General features: G+C 35.3%; 1 protein-coding gene across 6 annotated transcripts in view; it reads right to left on the reverse strand.

Annotated features, from left to right (window-relative positions):
• Positions 1-1,089: 1,089 nt before the first annotated feature.
• LOC104893644 (vacuolar sorting protein 18) overlaps positions 1,090-18,376 on the reverse strand; it is a 60,242-nt gene continuing 42,955 nt past the window's right edge. For 3 of the 6 annotated variants that reach the window (XM_048637450.2, XM_048637449.2, XM_048637452.2), the window contains 9 exons: positions 17,806-17,868; positions 17,339-17,490; positions 12,479-12,584; positions 11,320-11,508; positions 7,891-8,118; positions 7,647-7,802; positions 6,286-6,447; positions 3,868-3,987; positions 1,090-1,594 (listed from right to left, as the gene is read on the reverse strand). In XM_048637450.2, coding sequence (XP_048493407.1) covers positions 1,421-1,594; positions 3,868-3,987; positions 6,286-6,447; positions 7,647-7,802; positions 7,891-8,118; positions 11,320-11,508; positions 12,479-12,584; positions 17,339-17,490; positions 17,806-17,868 — 1,350 coding nt within the window. In that variant the 3' untranslated portion in view covers positions 1,090-1,420. Of the gene's footprint in view, positions 1,595-3,867; positions 3,988-5,381; positions 5,481-6,285; positions 6,448-7,646; positions 7,803-7,890; positions 8,119-11,319; positions 11,509-12,478; positions 12,585-17,338; positions 17,491-17,805; positions 17,869-18,376 lie in introns of those variants that run through there. The other 3 variants (XM_048637451.2, XR_007270332.2, XM_057395104.1) reach the window with 3 other exon arrangements.

Genomic DNA, 18,376 nt, shown 5'->3' on the forward strand with positions numbered 1-18,376 from the left:
ATTATATACTGAATTCTTAAATACCATTATATGATCTGGATTACCAAATCATAGTATAAGATTAAAGGTCGTTATACCAGTTATGCTTCTAAGGAACATTGACCAAACATGCGATTTGTACAATGGTTCAAGGTTGGTTGTTAAGCACCTAAGCAATCACATTATTGAAGTTGTAGTCGTATCTCGAAGTAATGTGTACCACAAAATTTTTATTCCACGGATGACACTTATCCCATCAAATTCAACAAGTTTCCAATCAAATTCCAAAGAATGCAAATCCTTTTGCTTGTGTGTTTTGCAATGATAATAAACAAAAATTAAAGACATTCTCTCTCTCATGTAAGATTGTATCTACCTCAACCAGTTTTTAGTCGTGGACAATTTTATGTGGGAATATCAAGAGTTACAAGTAAAAATGGACTAAAAATATTAGTTTGTAATAAAAATACAGGAACGTCAAATACAACAACTAATATAGCGTACAAGAAAGTGTTTCAGAACGTGTAATAATTCTGCATGTCGTGATCTATGTATCTGTTTTACAAGTATTTAATTATGTATAAGAACATTAGTGTTTAGTAGACTTATAATGAGGAGGTATTGGCATTTTAATTTCATATATTCACGTATTTTAAACCTTTATAATTTATGTTACTTGATGTATTCAATAAAAATTCCAGAAATTGGAGCACTAAAACTTCCCATGCATTACTCACGGGTGGAAGAACCTATAATGATAACTGCGTTTTTTATAATTTTATGTAACTTTTTTTGTTTTATGTTTGTCATATCCATACTATTTAAACTTTTTTTGGAAATAAACTCAAACAATTGACATCCCGCAGGTTTTAAACTAGTGTTCTTATAAACAATGAACTTTCCATTTATTTGCTCATTTTGAGCTATCATTCAGCTTGTTTATATGAAACTCTCCAAATAAGCAAAGCAATAACCTGAAGTGTACTTAAAATCAAGTAGACTAGCACGTAGAATAGAAATTTTTACTTGATTTGTTTTCTTAACTTGAGAAAAAGATACTAGATCAAAACAAAATTTGACCAGAATTCTTTCTTGATCCAGAGGACAATGTTAAAAGTCAAAATTATGGCACATATAGATTACTATTATAAAAATTACATTCAAATGTACAACTCATGTGAAGCTCACAGATGGGAACTCATAGTTAGGGGTTCGAGAGTGAAGGAATCTCAGGCTACTACTCGATCAAATAAAATGAAATTTCCACTTTCTCTTGTTCACCTAACCAAAGCACATATTCTGATATATTTTTTCATAGGAGTGCAATAAAACCTTCAGTGCGATAGCATTTCTAAAATGAAAAAAAAGAACAAAAATTCAAGTTCAATACCAAGGTTTCAAGAGTTTTATACCTATCATTTGTACAAACACCAGAGACTGATTATACAGATAACGAGATGCTCTTCTGGTTGATGGAGTGCAGAGGTTTTATTTCCCATGAATCAACCTCTTGCTCTTCTTCAGGAAGAACGAAAGGCAGTGCTATCTCCCGAATCATCAACTCACCACAAAAAGGGCATTCACTCGCAATAACATCATCCAATTGGAAGCGGATCTGTCCATAGATTAGTTACGTGTCAAATGACTGAACTAAATAGTCCAAACCTAATACAAGCTTAACCTGAATATACATGACATGGATGAAGCAAATAATTCTTAATTTCATCTACAAAAAGAGTGAAAAGCCAATATCACTCCTATATATGAGATTCTCCAGCCACAGGTTACAATATGACAAGTGGATGATTCGACTCATTTTAGCTGTCCTAGGCCTGCTTACCGTATTGATCCACAAGCAGTTTCACTGTGTATTTCAAATCCTTGCTAACAGAACAGCGTTGCACGTAATGGAGTAAGTTTTATTTGGATAAAGCAACAAGTGGAGCTATACAGAAGAATGAAAATTTGGGAAACAAGGGTAGCTAAACGATATACAAACCTAGACATTTTACGGAGTTCCGTCACAGCAGGAAGACATAGTTGAGACTTGAGATTAGCGAACTATTTGGTCTATAAATGCAGACAGAACCACATAATCATTACAGTTCATAATTATAGAAGTTGTTGCAGGCTGCAGCCAACCAAACTGTCAGCTAGAAGACTTGCTCCAAAAACATTAAGGGGAATAGACCAAGTCTTGCTCCAAAAACATCAAGGGCCAAGCTGTCAGCTACAATACTTGCTCCAAAATCATCTTCCAAGAGGCAAAGTGTCCTAAGAATATGAATAAAAGAATAAAACATAGGACTCTAAGCAGTAAAATCCTCTCTTCCATCTTTTCTTGCCAAATTTTGTGTAACAGGCCTACGAGCTCTATAAGCATAATAGGTAGGCAGGTAGCTGCTAAAATTTAATTTAGCTAGCTAATTTAATTATAAATATTTGCTAAAATCAGCTATTTAACTAGGTATAAAGGATATAATGACATTAAAGGACAATTCATAATAGATTAAAATCCCTAGCTTTTAACAAGGGAAAAACTGAACATAAACATCTTACCCAGCTGAATTTTTTGTGCTAGTTGGTTTGCTTACCATTTCAGCTACCTTATATGGCTTGATAAAGACATTTTACTAACTCTGTTAAAACTGCGAGCCCAATCGTTATTTATACTGCTAAAAGCAGTGTGAAATGAAGGAAACAAGTTCATGAAGGCTGCTTCGCCTGGTTGAAGATGTTCATCCGCGAGTTAGATATCTGGTTCATGGGGTGGTTGATGTAGTTGTTCATGTGCTTACAACACAAAGCTCTGACATGGTAATATTAAATCAGAAAGCACAAGTTTCCCTTCTGTTGTGTATTTCCTAGTGGAGCCCTAAATAGTTTCTTTGGTGCAGATATCCTACTTATTAGCTAATTGTATATAGGAAACTGTGAAAGAAACTTTATTGTAATACTCCCTCCGTTTTTTTAATTGTTACGCTTTCCATTTATGGCCTTATTTTTCGGATAAATTCGGGCCGGGTCGGGTCACGTTCAGGTCGATTCGGTTTACTTCAGGTCTCAGGTCAACTTTAGGTAATTAGGTCTCTAATTTCGTGTTTGATTCGGGTCTCGGGTCGTCCATATCATGTCCATAATTATGTTGCACAATTTTATAAAACAACTAAAGTATAATTGTTTTCTAAAACTCTAATATTGTTATGTTAAGGGATAACCATAACATACTCTAAATCCAACTCAAATCCCCCCCGATGTGATAAAAAATAATCCGATCCAAATCTAGGAATTAAATTTCATATCCGTCGAAAAAAAATAAAAATAGAATCCTAATAAAAGTGGTTCGAATTTGTAATTTGGTAAATCTAATCATTTCTAAGGAAGAGATAAAACGGTTTTTAGTTGTTTTCCTTTCACGTTCTCAACCTCATGTACGTGAGTTTTTGGACCAATGCGATCATCATTTTACTGGCCTCTTCATCCCAACATACTTTTTTTTCATGTATATAAGGTGAAGTTCCCATGAGCATCATCCTTATGGTGTAAACAAACTTTCAATGTCCTTAAGGTTTGAGTGATGCTTTCCTCAGATGAACAAGTATTGTTCAATTAAATATGTGGGTAATTTTTTATTTTATTTTTCTGTTTTGTGGATAGGGGGGAATTAGGCTGAAGTATAACAAATATATGGACTTTAATAACTAGCAAGAAATCAAGCAATAAAACACACACCTATAAGGTTCCAGATTACCAAAAGACAGGTTCACAATTAGATATACTAAGTGAACATTTGCTGTTAGTTCCTGTTAACAATTTCATTGTACAAACTCGTCTAACAATATGTGTGGGTGAGTATGAAGAATAGTATATAGAGGATGAAAAGCAAACCTTATCGACTTGGTTCATGCTAGCAATAGGTTCCTGAACAGTTAGGCTACCATCTGAATCTCTTCTCGTTTCACCAGTCATCAAAGTCAGTTGCTTCTGTAGGTCAAGTATATGCTCAGCCTGTAAGACATGGATTGGTTAAATGAAATTCCATCTGGTTTGGATGCCACTGTAAATAGGTAGCATTAAACAGCCTCGCCTCCCGGGAACTAGCCCTTTGTGTTTTACCCCTCTTCATGTCATAGAGCCCCATGGAGGAAGCCAAATCGATGCACATCATAACAAAACAAAAAAGAAAACATAAAATCCTATTATGTCCGCATATACAATTAGGCTTCACCATCTATTGGCTTTCATACACAAACATCAGTACACACTGATACCTTGTCAAAGAACAGTTCCTATATACTTTCCTCTCTTTTTCTTTTTTCTTTGATCCCTCCCTATTGCATCATTTAGACTTTTACACTGTTATAGCTTTCACCGGGATTCATCACAATGTATATTGTCAACATATAACTTTTTATAATTTTTACACATGAATAATTATTAATGGTTAAAGTTGTGCATTGGCAAGTGTAAAATCCTATATGATGCAATAGAAAAAACACAAAGGAAGTATATCACATTAATGTAAAACGAAACAGCAAATAAACAGCTCACAGGAGGAAAGGACATAGTACTTAAGAACGTAGTAGTTACTTGTTGAGTACAAGTTTACAACCTAAGAAGATGGGAGGAAGTTCACATTCAGGTTCAACTCATTTCGATATTGTAGGCATGTATCAGGTTCATACTCATTTTGATCTTGTAGGAATATAGATAGAGCTGATACATAGCGACCAACTATAAGTGTTAATTACATTTGGCACACCATTTCTACCTTATAAGTCATATCAGTAGATGTTTTCCCGATTCTTAAATGCTATTAGTTAAAATTTGACTCCTTAAATCACGATATATACTTTCATTTTCCGCTATGACTGTCAACTAGTTTTTTTGTGTTTCATTTAAAATGTCTAAGATGTCCAGTCTGCTTTCTCATGCATTTCATGCATTTCATTCTCCCGATTCTTAAATGCTTTCTCTTGCGTTGTTCTATTTTGATAATTAACTGTGAATAATTTATCCGACCAACAAGCCCAGCCACTGGTGGGTTGGTAAGATACTATTTATTACAAGCTGCCATACTATATCTATATAGTACATGAAATTCCACTGCATCATTATTGACTGTAAGATACTCGCACTATTTTTTTCTTTTGTTTGTCTTTTTGCTATTTAGGTGTATATTTTTTGTTACATTTGAACCATTTCCCTCAATTGGTAGTTTAGCCACCACCCAACTGATGAGCAAAACGCAAAATTATGCGGGTCAACCGTTATTCCTCTCTTACTTATACTCTCCTCTCTATCACTTTCACTTTTTCCTTGGTCGAGAAGATCAATAGATATTGATAAAGAAAAGCCTTACACATAGAGGCTGGAGACAAAACAAGGTTCAGGAATCCAACCTAAACAATTCACACAACTGCCCACCATGATTGTCTGAAGAACTTTGTAGACATTATCACAATTGCTGAACCCATTTTGCCCACTTCAGCTAAGAAAAACTAACAGGGAGGCCCGTTAAAAAAAAACTAAAGTCACCAAAGAAAAACACAGTCATCACTGCTAAATGACAAAACATACATCACAAATTACTACTCAAAGCACCTCTTACAAAGTCCCATGATAGCATCTTATAAAAGAACTGGCGCCAATCAATCTATACAAATATATTAAAAGGCGTGCGAAAGAAAGCCTATGTGCCACGTGGCACTCTCCTCACATCTCTAATGCTAATGTTTTATGTCTATGTGTACTCCTCACTTTTAAAAAAATGTGTAAGTGCAAGGTATCGAACACATGACCTTTTGAAATAAAAAGTAAGAACTTAACCATCAATACACTATGACTTTGTTGTCTAATGTTTCAAATAAAATATGATGAAGTCTTGTAATAATTAAAATTAACTAAGAAGACTTAAACAAGTATATACATCTGTAACACTCTCATTACGTAACAAGATAATATTGATATAATATTCTCTTACCAAAATTCCCTTTAAGGTATTGTTTTCAAACTCAAACCTTTCAATTTTTTTACTTATCACGTCGTAAGGTGAATTTTTCAATTTCTTAATGGATAAAAAATACGAAAAGTAGCAAAATAAATTATGAAATTTAAAAATAATAACATATTTGTTTATTCTAACTTACCCGAGGCATCCTCCATGAAAAAAAAACTAGTTGATTACTATAAAGGGAAAAATTACCAGCCTATTGAACAATGACCTCCCAGGCTCGCACACTCAAAAAAATCAAGTATAATGGGATGACCAAACTCTAAGATCAATACTTTTCATCTGAAACTTACTTGTTCTGGATCAGTACATCGTGTAATATGGGCAATTAGGCACTGAGCATGAAAAGCATGGCCACATGGAAAAACATAGAAAGGAGCCATAGGTCCGAGAGACGCATAACCTCTTGAGATACCAAAATCTGCAGCTGAATTCAAGATTCTTCGTCGACAAACCTAGAACAGTTTATGAAAGATTATTAGATATCAACATGTTTAGCACAAAACATTAAGAATGCTAAAGGACCAAAAACCAAAATAAATCAGACATAGTCAATAACTAAACATGTCAAAGAGCGCACAACTTCGAACTCTGATCAAGTTGAAGGTAATTTGGATTAGATTGAGTTCTGTTACAACTTTCATGTCAGCATACTGATTGCCCTATTTAAAGCGTTATATGGCCGAAGGTGCAGGGTCTGTTATGCTGGAGTAACGTAAGCGATACAATGGTGTTAGGACCATAGTTCCTTAAGCAGAGAATGCAGGAGGTATGAGTGATCAAGACAAGACCTGAGCGGCCCATGAGCGTCCAAATTATATGCAAATTAGAAGAGATGAGAAATATGAAGTTGGGGAGAGGGGCCTGTTGAAGGTCTCACTCTCACCAATGACGGAAGTATTAAGATTAGGAAAGAAGTTCAAAGGACAGTGCGAAATATCAGAGAGAGGTCAGAAAGTTGCATATCTTATAGCGTAAAGAACGTGTTTGTTCCTGATAAGTCAGACATGTTGCAACCTCAGGTCATTGGGCTGACGAGAAGCTATTAAACAAAGCCAATGAAGACCTTAGATAATAAGTTTTGATTCACTAGAAACAAGGATGTCAAATCCGGTAAGTAAATTGATTGAACCAAAAGGCAGAAGAAGCCGCTTGGAAGGCTTGATATGCATAAGAAGTATCTGAGCTATTTATCAGAGTAGAGTAAGTGAGAGATACCTCCTTTTGAAGTGGGTAGAACGAGAAGAACATGTCAACATTAGCAACTATGTTACTCCGACACCTTCATTTACCTCAAAAACCGGGTGTCGTGTCTTATCGTGTCCGACACGACACTTCACTTGGATACTTCATTTTAAACTAAAAACTTGTCTTTTTTCTAAAAAATAGCCGAGTCGGACATTTGGACACTCATATATGAGTAGACACTCAATCCGTGTCTGAGCAACACAGATTAGCAATATGTTATTGTCATATCCTACCCAAGGTGGTTCGAAATTTACCATGGTAGCCCAGTCAAGGGTGGGACTCGATGGAAATATGGAGTTAGTTGACTACGAAACCGATTGTCAACAAGGGATTTAAGTGAATATGAAGTTGCAAGATGCAAGGAACAAACATATAATATATTGACACAGTAAGAACGATAATTTACCCCACATTCCTCATCGCGCTCAATGATTGCATATCTCTGAGCGAGAGCACCGATATCATTTCTAATGTTATCTGCTCCACGTGTTGCATCATTCATCTCCTCTTTCAGCAACTCAATTTGTTTATTGTAATCCTCTAGCGATGAACATATCGCCTCCTGCAAAAAGTTACAAAAGCATCAAGGCTTAGCAGCAAAAACCACAATTGAGTGATTGACAATCTATTAACGGAGCTCATCTGGATACCCTGAAATCATCAATTAAAGCAAAGTCTGGAAAGAATGGTAAAATATCCTCAATTTTCAAAAGGCCATCCGTCTCCTTTAAAAATGCTATTGCTTTCCGTATGTTCTCCCTCTTAGTTCCCTTTTCCTGCTCAACAACATGCTTTGCAATCATGAGCCAGAGTTTCTTCCGTAATTCTTCATCATCTTCAACCTTGTCAGCTTCAGCCATGGCAAGCTCTGGGTCTACCTTTGATACACAACAATAACCGAATTATGAACATTTCAGCTGCCCATCTGTTCAATATCATTATTATATTTTAGAGGTGCTCTTTAACAGCTAACTGATATTCGAAGTTTCGAAAACATTAGTTAAGATCCATAATCACAAAAGTGATCACATAAGGTATAGAGTTTCAGACAATTCCACAGACATAGTTCTCATATCAAAATACAAAACTACTTTCAGTTTCTCTCCACGAACAAGGAAGGGGGAAGGAGAAAAAATGTCACACGCTCTGGTGAATGTGCGAAAAGACAGGACTACAATGCCAAACCTTTCTATGATTGTGTGCAGCAAATGGTCCATTTCTTCATAGAATCTCTTTGGTTTTGCTGAATTCATATACTTAGTGTTGGCATTTTCTGAGTTCATCATTTTTATTTGACTTTCGTTCTGATTGATTTATGCTATTATGGACTTTGTCCTGTTCTATTAATTATAGGGACTTATTTAAGATTCCGGTTTCGTTTAGTTATGTGGGTTAGGCTTATTTTGTGAAATCACAAACTGGTTGCAAGTCCAAATCATTTTTTGTTCAGACCAGGAGAAAATTTTATTAACTCATTGCAATGTAAATTAAAAATAGTACAGTATCTTCCAGGTCATTTCATACAAGAAAACGACATGCCCTCGATGCAAAGAACATTAGAAAACTTGCTAAGAAAATTTTCATGATGTAGTACCAAAGACAAGCAAGGCAAATCACTATTCCCCTACAAAGATTTACAATATGCATATCAACTGTGAAATACTCCATCATTCCACTCAAGCCATAATACCCAAAGAATAGGTGGACAAGCCAAGCTCCATCAGGACAAATGCGCTTAAAATAGATAAAGCCCACAAAAATCGCTCATCATAAAAGAACTGACTTCACGGACCAGTAGCCACCTCACATCGTATAAAGTAATGATTGCCATCATAAGCGCAGCGCAAACAAATCAGGGGAGAGGCCCCTGAGGCGCTCATGCTACCGCCAAATTTAAAACTTATCCTGGTGTTGATTCTACGAAGACATGCTGTCCAAGAAAAGTATTTTACCTTCTCTTTGGGAACTTGGCATTCCAAATAAAGGAGACCGACATAAATAGAGAAGCATAGAAAGATCAAACACGAACAGAAAGATTATATACTTTGTTCAGTAGGGACGCATTGGATGGAGGAAAAAGAAGGGAAAGAAGTAACATTCCGGCATTTGATTTCGTTAACTAATAGTTATACAAAAATTGGTAGGAAAGGAAACAACAGGAAAGACTTATGTATATAAAACTCTCACTCACTTTCCTTCTCTTTCAAATCGATTGAGTTTCAATGGAAAGAATGTTAACAACTCAGAATATTAGCTAACCAAACAGAAATAACACAATAAATACTTGTGCTTTAAACCAAACAAGATTAGCTATTTCTCTTCCTCCTCAACCATCTTTCAAAACCAAACACGCTATGAGGGCCCCTGACCTGCACCTTTAAATCCAGGAAATCTAAAAAGACGAAGTTCTCTAATGCTCCAGTTAATCTGTCAGCTCACATAACTCTCACTTTTGAGGATTTCTTCTGATGCAAAAATTCCAATAAATAACATTACCCACTCATGATTGAATACCAAAAACTAGTGCATCATGAGCATATATATATGCAAGGAAAAGATATAGAAACAGAATCTCCCAATACCAAAAATAATGCAAACTTTTCTTTAGTGATAGCTCCTGTTTGTGTTGCTACATTGTGAAATGACATTAGAAGGGGACAGTAGCAAAACATACTAATGTTTAAGTTCGATCAAGAATCCTCTCACAAAGATTCTCCTTTCACTGTACTCCTAGATTCCGGACAGCTTTTGTTTCTTTGCGAAAATCAACAAGACAAAATTGTATGCAAGACAAGTTAGTAAGTACTATTGCCAAAACATCATAGGCAAGGAAAACAAGATTTTAGAACAGAGAAATTGGAGCAATACTATTGACATCTATACCAATTCAATTTTTACTCTTGAGACAAGAGTTCAATACTCCAATCTTCCTTCCTCTAGTTTGGAGAGACTTTTAACCATTCCTTGCAACTCCCTCTATCTTAAAGATATTTTCTCCCACTTAAGGGTACCAGCTTTAGAGAGGACATAACAAAATCAACCAATTTCAAGCATAAGAATTTTGAGATGACCTGGAAATAATAGATTAAAGAAGGGTACTTTTTTAGACATTGTGTGTAGAACAACGAGGCCACTAATTTGGTGGAAGGATTCTGCGATTGTCACTATCATTACACTGCATGCATCTTCCAGATCCCATTGCAAAGAGCATCATACGATGTTCTTGGTCTCATCCTTGGGAGCAACACAGGTAGACTATATGCACTTGGTCAGTGTCATGCCCTGTCAGAGATGGAACATGAAGCTTCTTGCCTTATCGTAGTAAAAGAGCCTCTATGTTCAAGCGTTAGACTTGGCTATTTCAAAATTCCCATATTCTTAGGATATAGAAGTGTACAGTGTTCATCCCAACCCATATTTGAGTGTTGAGGATCTAACATGGGAAATTAAGGAAAAATGAAGAGTTCGAATAACATAGCTTGAGCTTGGCTTTTTTTAATGCTTTTTGGCTGGATTTTAAGGTTTTGGAATGTGAGGATAGCATACAAACCACTACAAAAATCATTTGTAGTAGTGAAAAGGAGATGAGTATCGGTTTACTGCCAAGTAGAGAAACAATCCACAAATGTGATTATTTGAACTTTTTGCATCTATAAAAGAATTTATTTCAGGCATGAAGGAGATATTTAGCTATCAAATTGAGAAGTTTGACTGAACTTAAAACTGAGTAGGATATAACACGTAACAAAATTGGCAGCAGATACAAGAGTAACAGTTAGCTTCCGCCTTCCAATATTGCAATATATAATTTTTTCATAAAAGTAGAATGTTAAGTTTAAAGTAGAGACTGGCTACAGCTTCTTTGTGAAAGAAGAAAAAGCAAACTATGTGCCACTTTACTGTTCTGAAAATGTCAACATAATAAGAAATTCAAATTAGCGGAGACAAGGATGCTGCAGCATACATGTAGAAACATTAGAGTGTGAATCCATATAGACAGCATACAAGAAAAAATATGCATGCACTAATTCAAGGAAAGATAAAGTGTACAAGAGCAGCAGGGGATATTCTGGTATTACCTGTAACGCAAGAGCAACAGCTTCTTCGTGCATACACATCATACTGTATATATGAACACAAGCACGCATCTTTTTTTCCTTCAGGCAAAGCCGCAAGGCATATTTAGGATCATAGAAGAATTCTGGGCCATTTTCTCTTACTTTGCTGAACTTGGATTGCAAAAATCGTAGGAGAGCACTATCATCCTCCTGGATTTAACATAAACAAGAGAACATCAACACTTGTGAGTAATCTTTATTTCACAATGATACTGAAATGGATCTAATGTTCTTAAGATCTGTGATGCTGCACGTCAAGAAGATTTTTCATTTCTGGTTTGTTGGGTGAATAAACAAGAAAAGGGACCACAATAGCCCACAGTTTGGTAGACAATGTCAACAGGCAAGTATTCACATAATGAACCTTCACATCAGTATCAGGAACCAAACACAAAAGGGGGTGAAAAACAACTGAACAATATTTTCCTATTTAATGGACATTCACGGTTAAAACAGCTAAAAATGTAGAATTCTTCACTAAAAACCACGATAATATTCAATCATCAAGACCGACAAGATTATTATCATCAAGAACCGACATATATTAGAATGTTATCTATAAAGCTGGCTCAAGTTGCGTCCAAAGCTACATGAAGCAAAAGGGGAAAAAGTGTGTGTGTGCACATACAAGAAATTGTGCAGATCATTTCCTAGCATCTCATTTCCTAGCATCTCGTAAATAATATACATCAGATTCCAATGATTACATAGTACCAAAGTAATGCATTTCAATTTCTATTAGTTCCAGTGGATGAGAGATACTTCAGCTATGTCATCTACCAGCACACAAATTTCTGGATAACATGCATAAGCATATATATAATACTAAATGCTCACCACTAACCACTGACAAGTACAGAGAATATTGCTTTAAGTTCTGTAATATTCTGAGAAGAGCTGATGCATACTGATATTGTATTTATTCGCAATATGTATATAGTTAATGACTCGTACACTCGGACAAGTACACATGTCCAATGGAACATTAAATGAGCCACCATTAACTCTTCTGATGATGAACAACTAAAAGAGAAGGAACCTTGGTAAAACTCTATTAAGCTGATAATTTCTAAATTCATATTCAACCGAATCACTAAAATTATCAGAGAAGTGTCTACACCTGTTTAGCATACAAAGAAAGCAGCAAGTTATGAACCCCAGGATCTTCATTATTCAGACTATGAACACAGTGCTCCAAGTATCTGATGACTTGATGTGTCTCATTCCTGCAAGAAATTCACAAGATAGAAATGAGTGCACAATGAGTTATTTGAAAGCACTGCCGGTAAAAGACATAAAAAGTCAAGAATGAGTAACAGTAATGTATAGTTGAGAAATGTCCCAGAAAATTTTCTTGTTCAGGGTGGGATGACAAACAATTTTCTCTACAGATCACGTGTACTAGAGTCCTCATAATAATCACAATTTTTATAGGAAAAATTGATGCCCCAAGTATAGGTGTCCGTCATTAAAAGTAACTTTTGATTATTATATGATAGGCTAAACTACATGGGCTATTTGATATGCATGCTCCCAGTCGTCATGTGACTTTGGTAGTTAAGATGACAGGGTCCCAGTTAAGATACCACCCGTTGTTTCATGTTCATCTTTGGGAATTTCACCACCTCTCTTTCATCGTATTTAATTGTAGTAAGAATATATTTTTGGCTACCAGTGGAGAAATTTGTTTGATGATCTAAAATGAATTATATTATAGTTCGGTTAATACTTGCACATATTGTCAATCTCTTTTCTATATGTCAAGTCCTGACCTTTTGGTGTCTACCCTTAATTACCTAAATACTCCCAACTATCAACAAATATTACAAAACTAACCATACAATGAGTTTTTTTAATAAGAAAAACCCAAAACTCCTCACTGACAAAGTGCAAGGCGCTTTGCTTTTACTCTCCATGTAACTAGAAAACAAAATAAAAAAATAATTACAAATTAATTATAAATCTCAACTTTACTAAACATGAAATAAAAAAAAAAGTAACGTAAAATCCATCAGTTTGTCAAAAATCCTCCATCTTCATTCCTCTGTAAAACCACAATAGGAGCAACAACCCCGTCTTCTTCCAAGTCACCACCATCAATCGCCAATAAAAAGAAAAGGGAATTTGTGCGTTGGGGTTCGAGGGGTTTAATTGGATTCCTTGAATCGACTGCCAAGGATACCACCAACATAATCTTCCAATATGATGACAGCAATATCAATTATCAACAATCAATACTCCCAGATTAGAAGTTTCTTTAGGTTGTTTTTCTGTTCCAACGTGTGACAATAGAAATTGGAGAATGATAGATTATATATCAAACCGAACAAATTGTCAATCTCTATATCAGAACAATAAGAGTTGTAGTCTGTTTTGATGCTATAGCTGTGCTTTTGAAGGAAATATGTATGATATTGTTATCTTCCCATAGCCATATACATTCATCTTCTATAAATTTTTTGCCTTATGATCAAATAACTTTTTGCCTTTTCTTTGTTCAGAGTTTAGGACTACACTCAAAGCGTGTTCTTAAGTCTTGACACATCCAAAGGCCCAACTGTTAGAGCAGTGCACCAAACCAATCAGAGGGAGTATAATATATCATATGCAGATGAAGAGCATTGTTTAAAAGTATGTTTTTACTACTTGGCTATTCTGCAATGACTATATATTTGCCAGCATATGATGAGTCATGACAATAGAGAACTTTGTTTTGCCTATTTGAGTTTGATGAATTGGTTTAATCAAGAATAGAGAAACAGATTAGAATTGTGATGAGGTGTTGTCTTTGCACTGCAATATCCTATTGAAAATTTGAGGTTAAGATTTAACATTATGTGACATAGGTGCATATTGTTAAACAGTAACGATGTGTAGATGCTGAACAATTTAAACTGTCAATTGATTTGTTCTATTACTTTCGCACGCATCGCGTGCATATAAAACTAGTTTATCTAAAAGGAGCTACGGCAACACCAGACTAATGCCACACATTGCCTATCAACACAATGCTGGATCTCCAATTTCTAGACTCGATGGGGGGTTTAAGTGAGAGATAACGGATAGGATTAAGTTCTACGTATGCATATCAGATAACATAATGATCTTAGGTGTCCAATATGACAAAGGAATCAGCTCCCTAACACACAAAGCCTACACTCATACAAGTTGTCAATTCTAGTGCAGCCGTAGCATCTTATCAATATTTATCACTTTGAGAGTCATTTTACCATGTATAAATGCATGGAAGTTGTATATCACATAAAGTTGATGAATTTAGGCTTAAGAACCATTTGACTTTGAGTTGTGTGCTACTAGTTATGCTGTCTAGAAAATTAATTATTTAACTTTAAGAAAATAAGGCAAAAGAAAACATGTTAACTAGCTTAGCACGGTATACTTTTGGAGGCATACAAAAAAGCTTAAAAAGTAGGCTCTGCTATGCAATAATCAAAAGTGGGAACTTTCTACAAAAGGATAAGCTTAGCTAGGGCTATTGACACAAATTTTTCCAAATTTATATTATTTCATGGACACTTTAAGAGCCAAGAGGAGCATGCAAATATGGAATGAGAGTTCATATGATGCAAAGACTCATTAAATAAAAGAGTACTTGTAATGTACACTTCAACCATCAAGTCGAAGCACAAACAAGAACTCCCTTGAAATAAGTTCCCATCCTTGGAACAAAGTTATATGCTATACCCGATCCTAGTCCATTCATCAAACAACTTAGATGATAGATATGGATAATTCAGAAAAGTAATAGGTGAATAGAAGACAACATATCAAAAACTACAAGCCAACCTCACATTGATTTGCAAAATTAAAGAATGTGTTTCCAGTGGATGATTATCTTCAAAGCATGTCAATAGACACAAAACGAGAGCTTCTTTCTAATAGCAAGGCCTTTTAAAAAAGACTCCTTCCTCTTTTCTAGAATGAACTCAGAATCAAAATCATTAATAGTTCCATCAGCAATTTCAAGAGCTTCGTTCAAATCAACATGCAAACCTACCATCAACTTAGGACTGCAATCCTAGCATAACAAAGCATAAATATTGCATATATTGGCTCTACCAATGAGAATGGTCAAATCTTATTTGGCTCACCAAAAACATTTGGATATTCATACTTTTCTTCAAAGCAGTAATACATATAGTGACCTGGGCCATCCAAGATAAGATGAAAAACCTCGCATATGTTGGCAGATGACATTGAGTTGGTAATGAAGACAGGAGATGAAGGCAAATTAAATCTCGAGGGTTTAAGCTATGTTGGAGCAAAATCGACTCCATGAAGTCTATGTTATCCCGACACAACACTCTAAAGTCTAACCCACATCTCGTGTGTCGACACGATACATGGCACGCGTCAACATGACTCTAGTAATCACGTTTCAAGCCACAATGTAAGTTGATGAGGAGAAGGCAGTCCATTATTCTCTTCCCCTTCATATCTAGGGTTAAGACAAAAAGCCCAGTTGCCAAAATTAAAGCATAGATGGACACCTATGAAGCTCTTTAGGAAGGATTATTTCCCGAAGATGGGGGTAGAACAAAGTCATATATTGAGAAGGACATGTGGAAACACCTTCCAGAGTGTTGAACATAAGATAAGAGAGAACCACTTATGTTGGTTGAAACTGGTGAGTTGCCGACTAGAGGATGCACTAGTAGGATAATGGGGAGTGTTCGGATTATGGAGATTCTAAGAAGTCGAGGGTTGCCAGAGATGACATGGATGCAAGGCGTTGACACCTATAGAAGAAAATTGGAATTGCATAAGCATATACCACTTGAGAGAAGAATAAAATCTTAGCTTATGCAGCCGGGCCCGTTTTTTAATGAGATTAAAGCTTTGGTATTGCTTTTGTACTTTTTTAATTAAAACTTTTTTCACACTGTTATTAGTTAGATCCATCAATAAGTGATTACTTTGTACATTCTTGAGTCCAGATAAATTGCAACATTTCCCACATTCGGATTGTTTCAAATTTGTCGAAAATAAGTTCTCTATATATCTCTCTCTCTCCATCACTTGGGTCTCTCTTTTTCTTTCTCTCTCTCTTGCCTAATAACATGAATTCCATAAAACTTGTGCCTCCCTCATGTGAAAACTAATTTGGAACAACGAAAGTATGATTGTGAATATTCCAAAGTCTTCCTCCTCACCCACTCTGATCCCACTATCAACCAATTGAAATATCCTTATCGCAAATGACACTATTTATTCACATGAATAATTGAAACAAAACAACACCTCCTACAGTGTCAAACAAAACCCCCTTCCTCTCTATTAGTACCTTAACTATTATCAACAATGCCATAGCAAGTTTTTCTCTTCATATCTCCTCATTTCCTTCACCATGAGCCTCTTCTTCCTCCGGCCATGCACCTCCTCTTCTCAACTACAAATCCTCAATCTCTCGCAAACAAGTCTGTTACAACTTATAACTCACCCATTGAGCAGGTTAAAAGCCTAGTTACATTATCTTTCAAAATGCTTTGTAATGTAGATTTAAAATTTTACTACATCTCCAAACACCTTTACTAATTTACGAACAATTGAATGTTCTAATACTTGTACTCCGAAAACTGCTTTTCTTAAGTGTATAGGATAATAATATGAGGTTCTTGGCTTCTAGCTATCTGTAAAGGCTATTATATGAGTCGAGAATTTTGCTGTATTGTTCAAATGTTTTAGCAGCTTGAGTAATGAATCTGATTGCAAACACAGCAAAATGACCCGGAAATATTGATAAGGTTTGATTTAGAGACATATTACAGTAGATGCTTCATGTAATATATCGATTGTTCTGCAACCCAACAACCTAAATTTGGTTCCACGTTTGTAGGTGGTCACATAAGTGGGCATAAGATCATCAAGATAAGCAAAAAAACATCACAATACTCATTTCCCTATTTTGCCTTTCCTAACAGAAAATAACGTCATTATAAAATAGTACAAAAAACTTTACTTTGCATGTGGTTCACTTGAATAGCGCATCATTGCAGGAATCAACTTCCTTGGATTAAGATCCTTCCTTATCATCCATGATTCAACAGTTTCATAAGCATCAAGCATGATGAGATCAGGAGCAAATTTGTACTGCATTATACCAGACAAAGCCTTTTAAAAAGTTAAGTTCGGAAAAGTTGTACATATGAAGAAAGCATTTATTGTTTAATTAGAAAAATGTTGTAGTGTAAGAAAAAAATAGTACTCCCTTAGCTTCAGTACACCTTACTTTTGGTATGTGGTATGAGAAGGATAAGACCCCCTCTTGGTGGTGGTTTCTATTATTAAAAAGCGAACCATTTCTCAGTGTGAAAGGTATTATAGGAGTATAGTTTCCATCACTGGAAATGAATTTTATGTGAAGAATAGTGATAAAGCAGAATCCTTACAATTGGATGTGAGGCACATATATAGTTTGGCTTATACCTGGAGAAGTGTTGAAACACCAGGCTTTTCAAGCACTTCCAAGGCTTTCTTCGCTTCTCCTTGCTAGCATGAAACAACCAAACATGATAGACAGCAAACTTATGTTAGAAAAATGAAGAATCAACAAATATATTATTAATATTGTTCTATAAAGAAGTCAATACGCCGCTGACAATGGATAAAACCATACCAATCTCAAAACTTTATCATCAGAGCTAACAGGCATCCCATTATTGAGCATGAAAAGATCAAGAAGATTTATATCTAGCAATATCATACAGATACCACATATTGTAAATTGAATATTGAATTGAAGTTCATCTCTTGCTGTAACAGATGTCTAATGCATGCATTGCTTTTGACAACATGATTGCATTTCAATCGAAATCAACAATGTCAATGTAGAATCAATAACATCTCAAGGCATCTCCAATTTTCTTTTTCATATTTAGATTTACTCTCAAATGCCAGAAACCATCACTTTTGCATTTCACAATGTCATTTCGTTAAAGAGAGAAAATGCCTGGAAAACAAGGATTAATAGGATATCACATAGATTTTATAGAACTTG

This window comes from Beta vulgaris, chromosome 5, assembly GCF_026745355.1.
Source record: "Beta vulgaris subsp. vulgaris cultivar EL10 chromosome 5, EL10.2, whole genome shotgun sequence".
NCBI classification, from domain to species: domain Eukaryota; kingdom Viridiplantae; phylum Streptophyta; class Magnoliopsida; order Caryophyllales; family Amaranthaceae; genus Beta; species Beta vulgaris.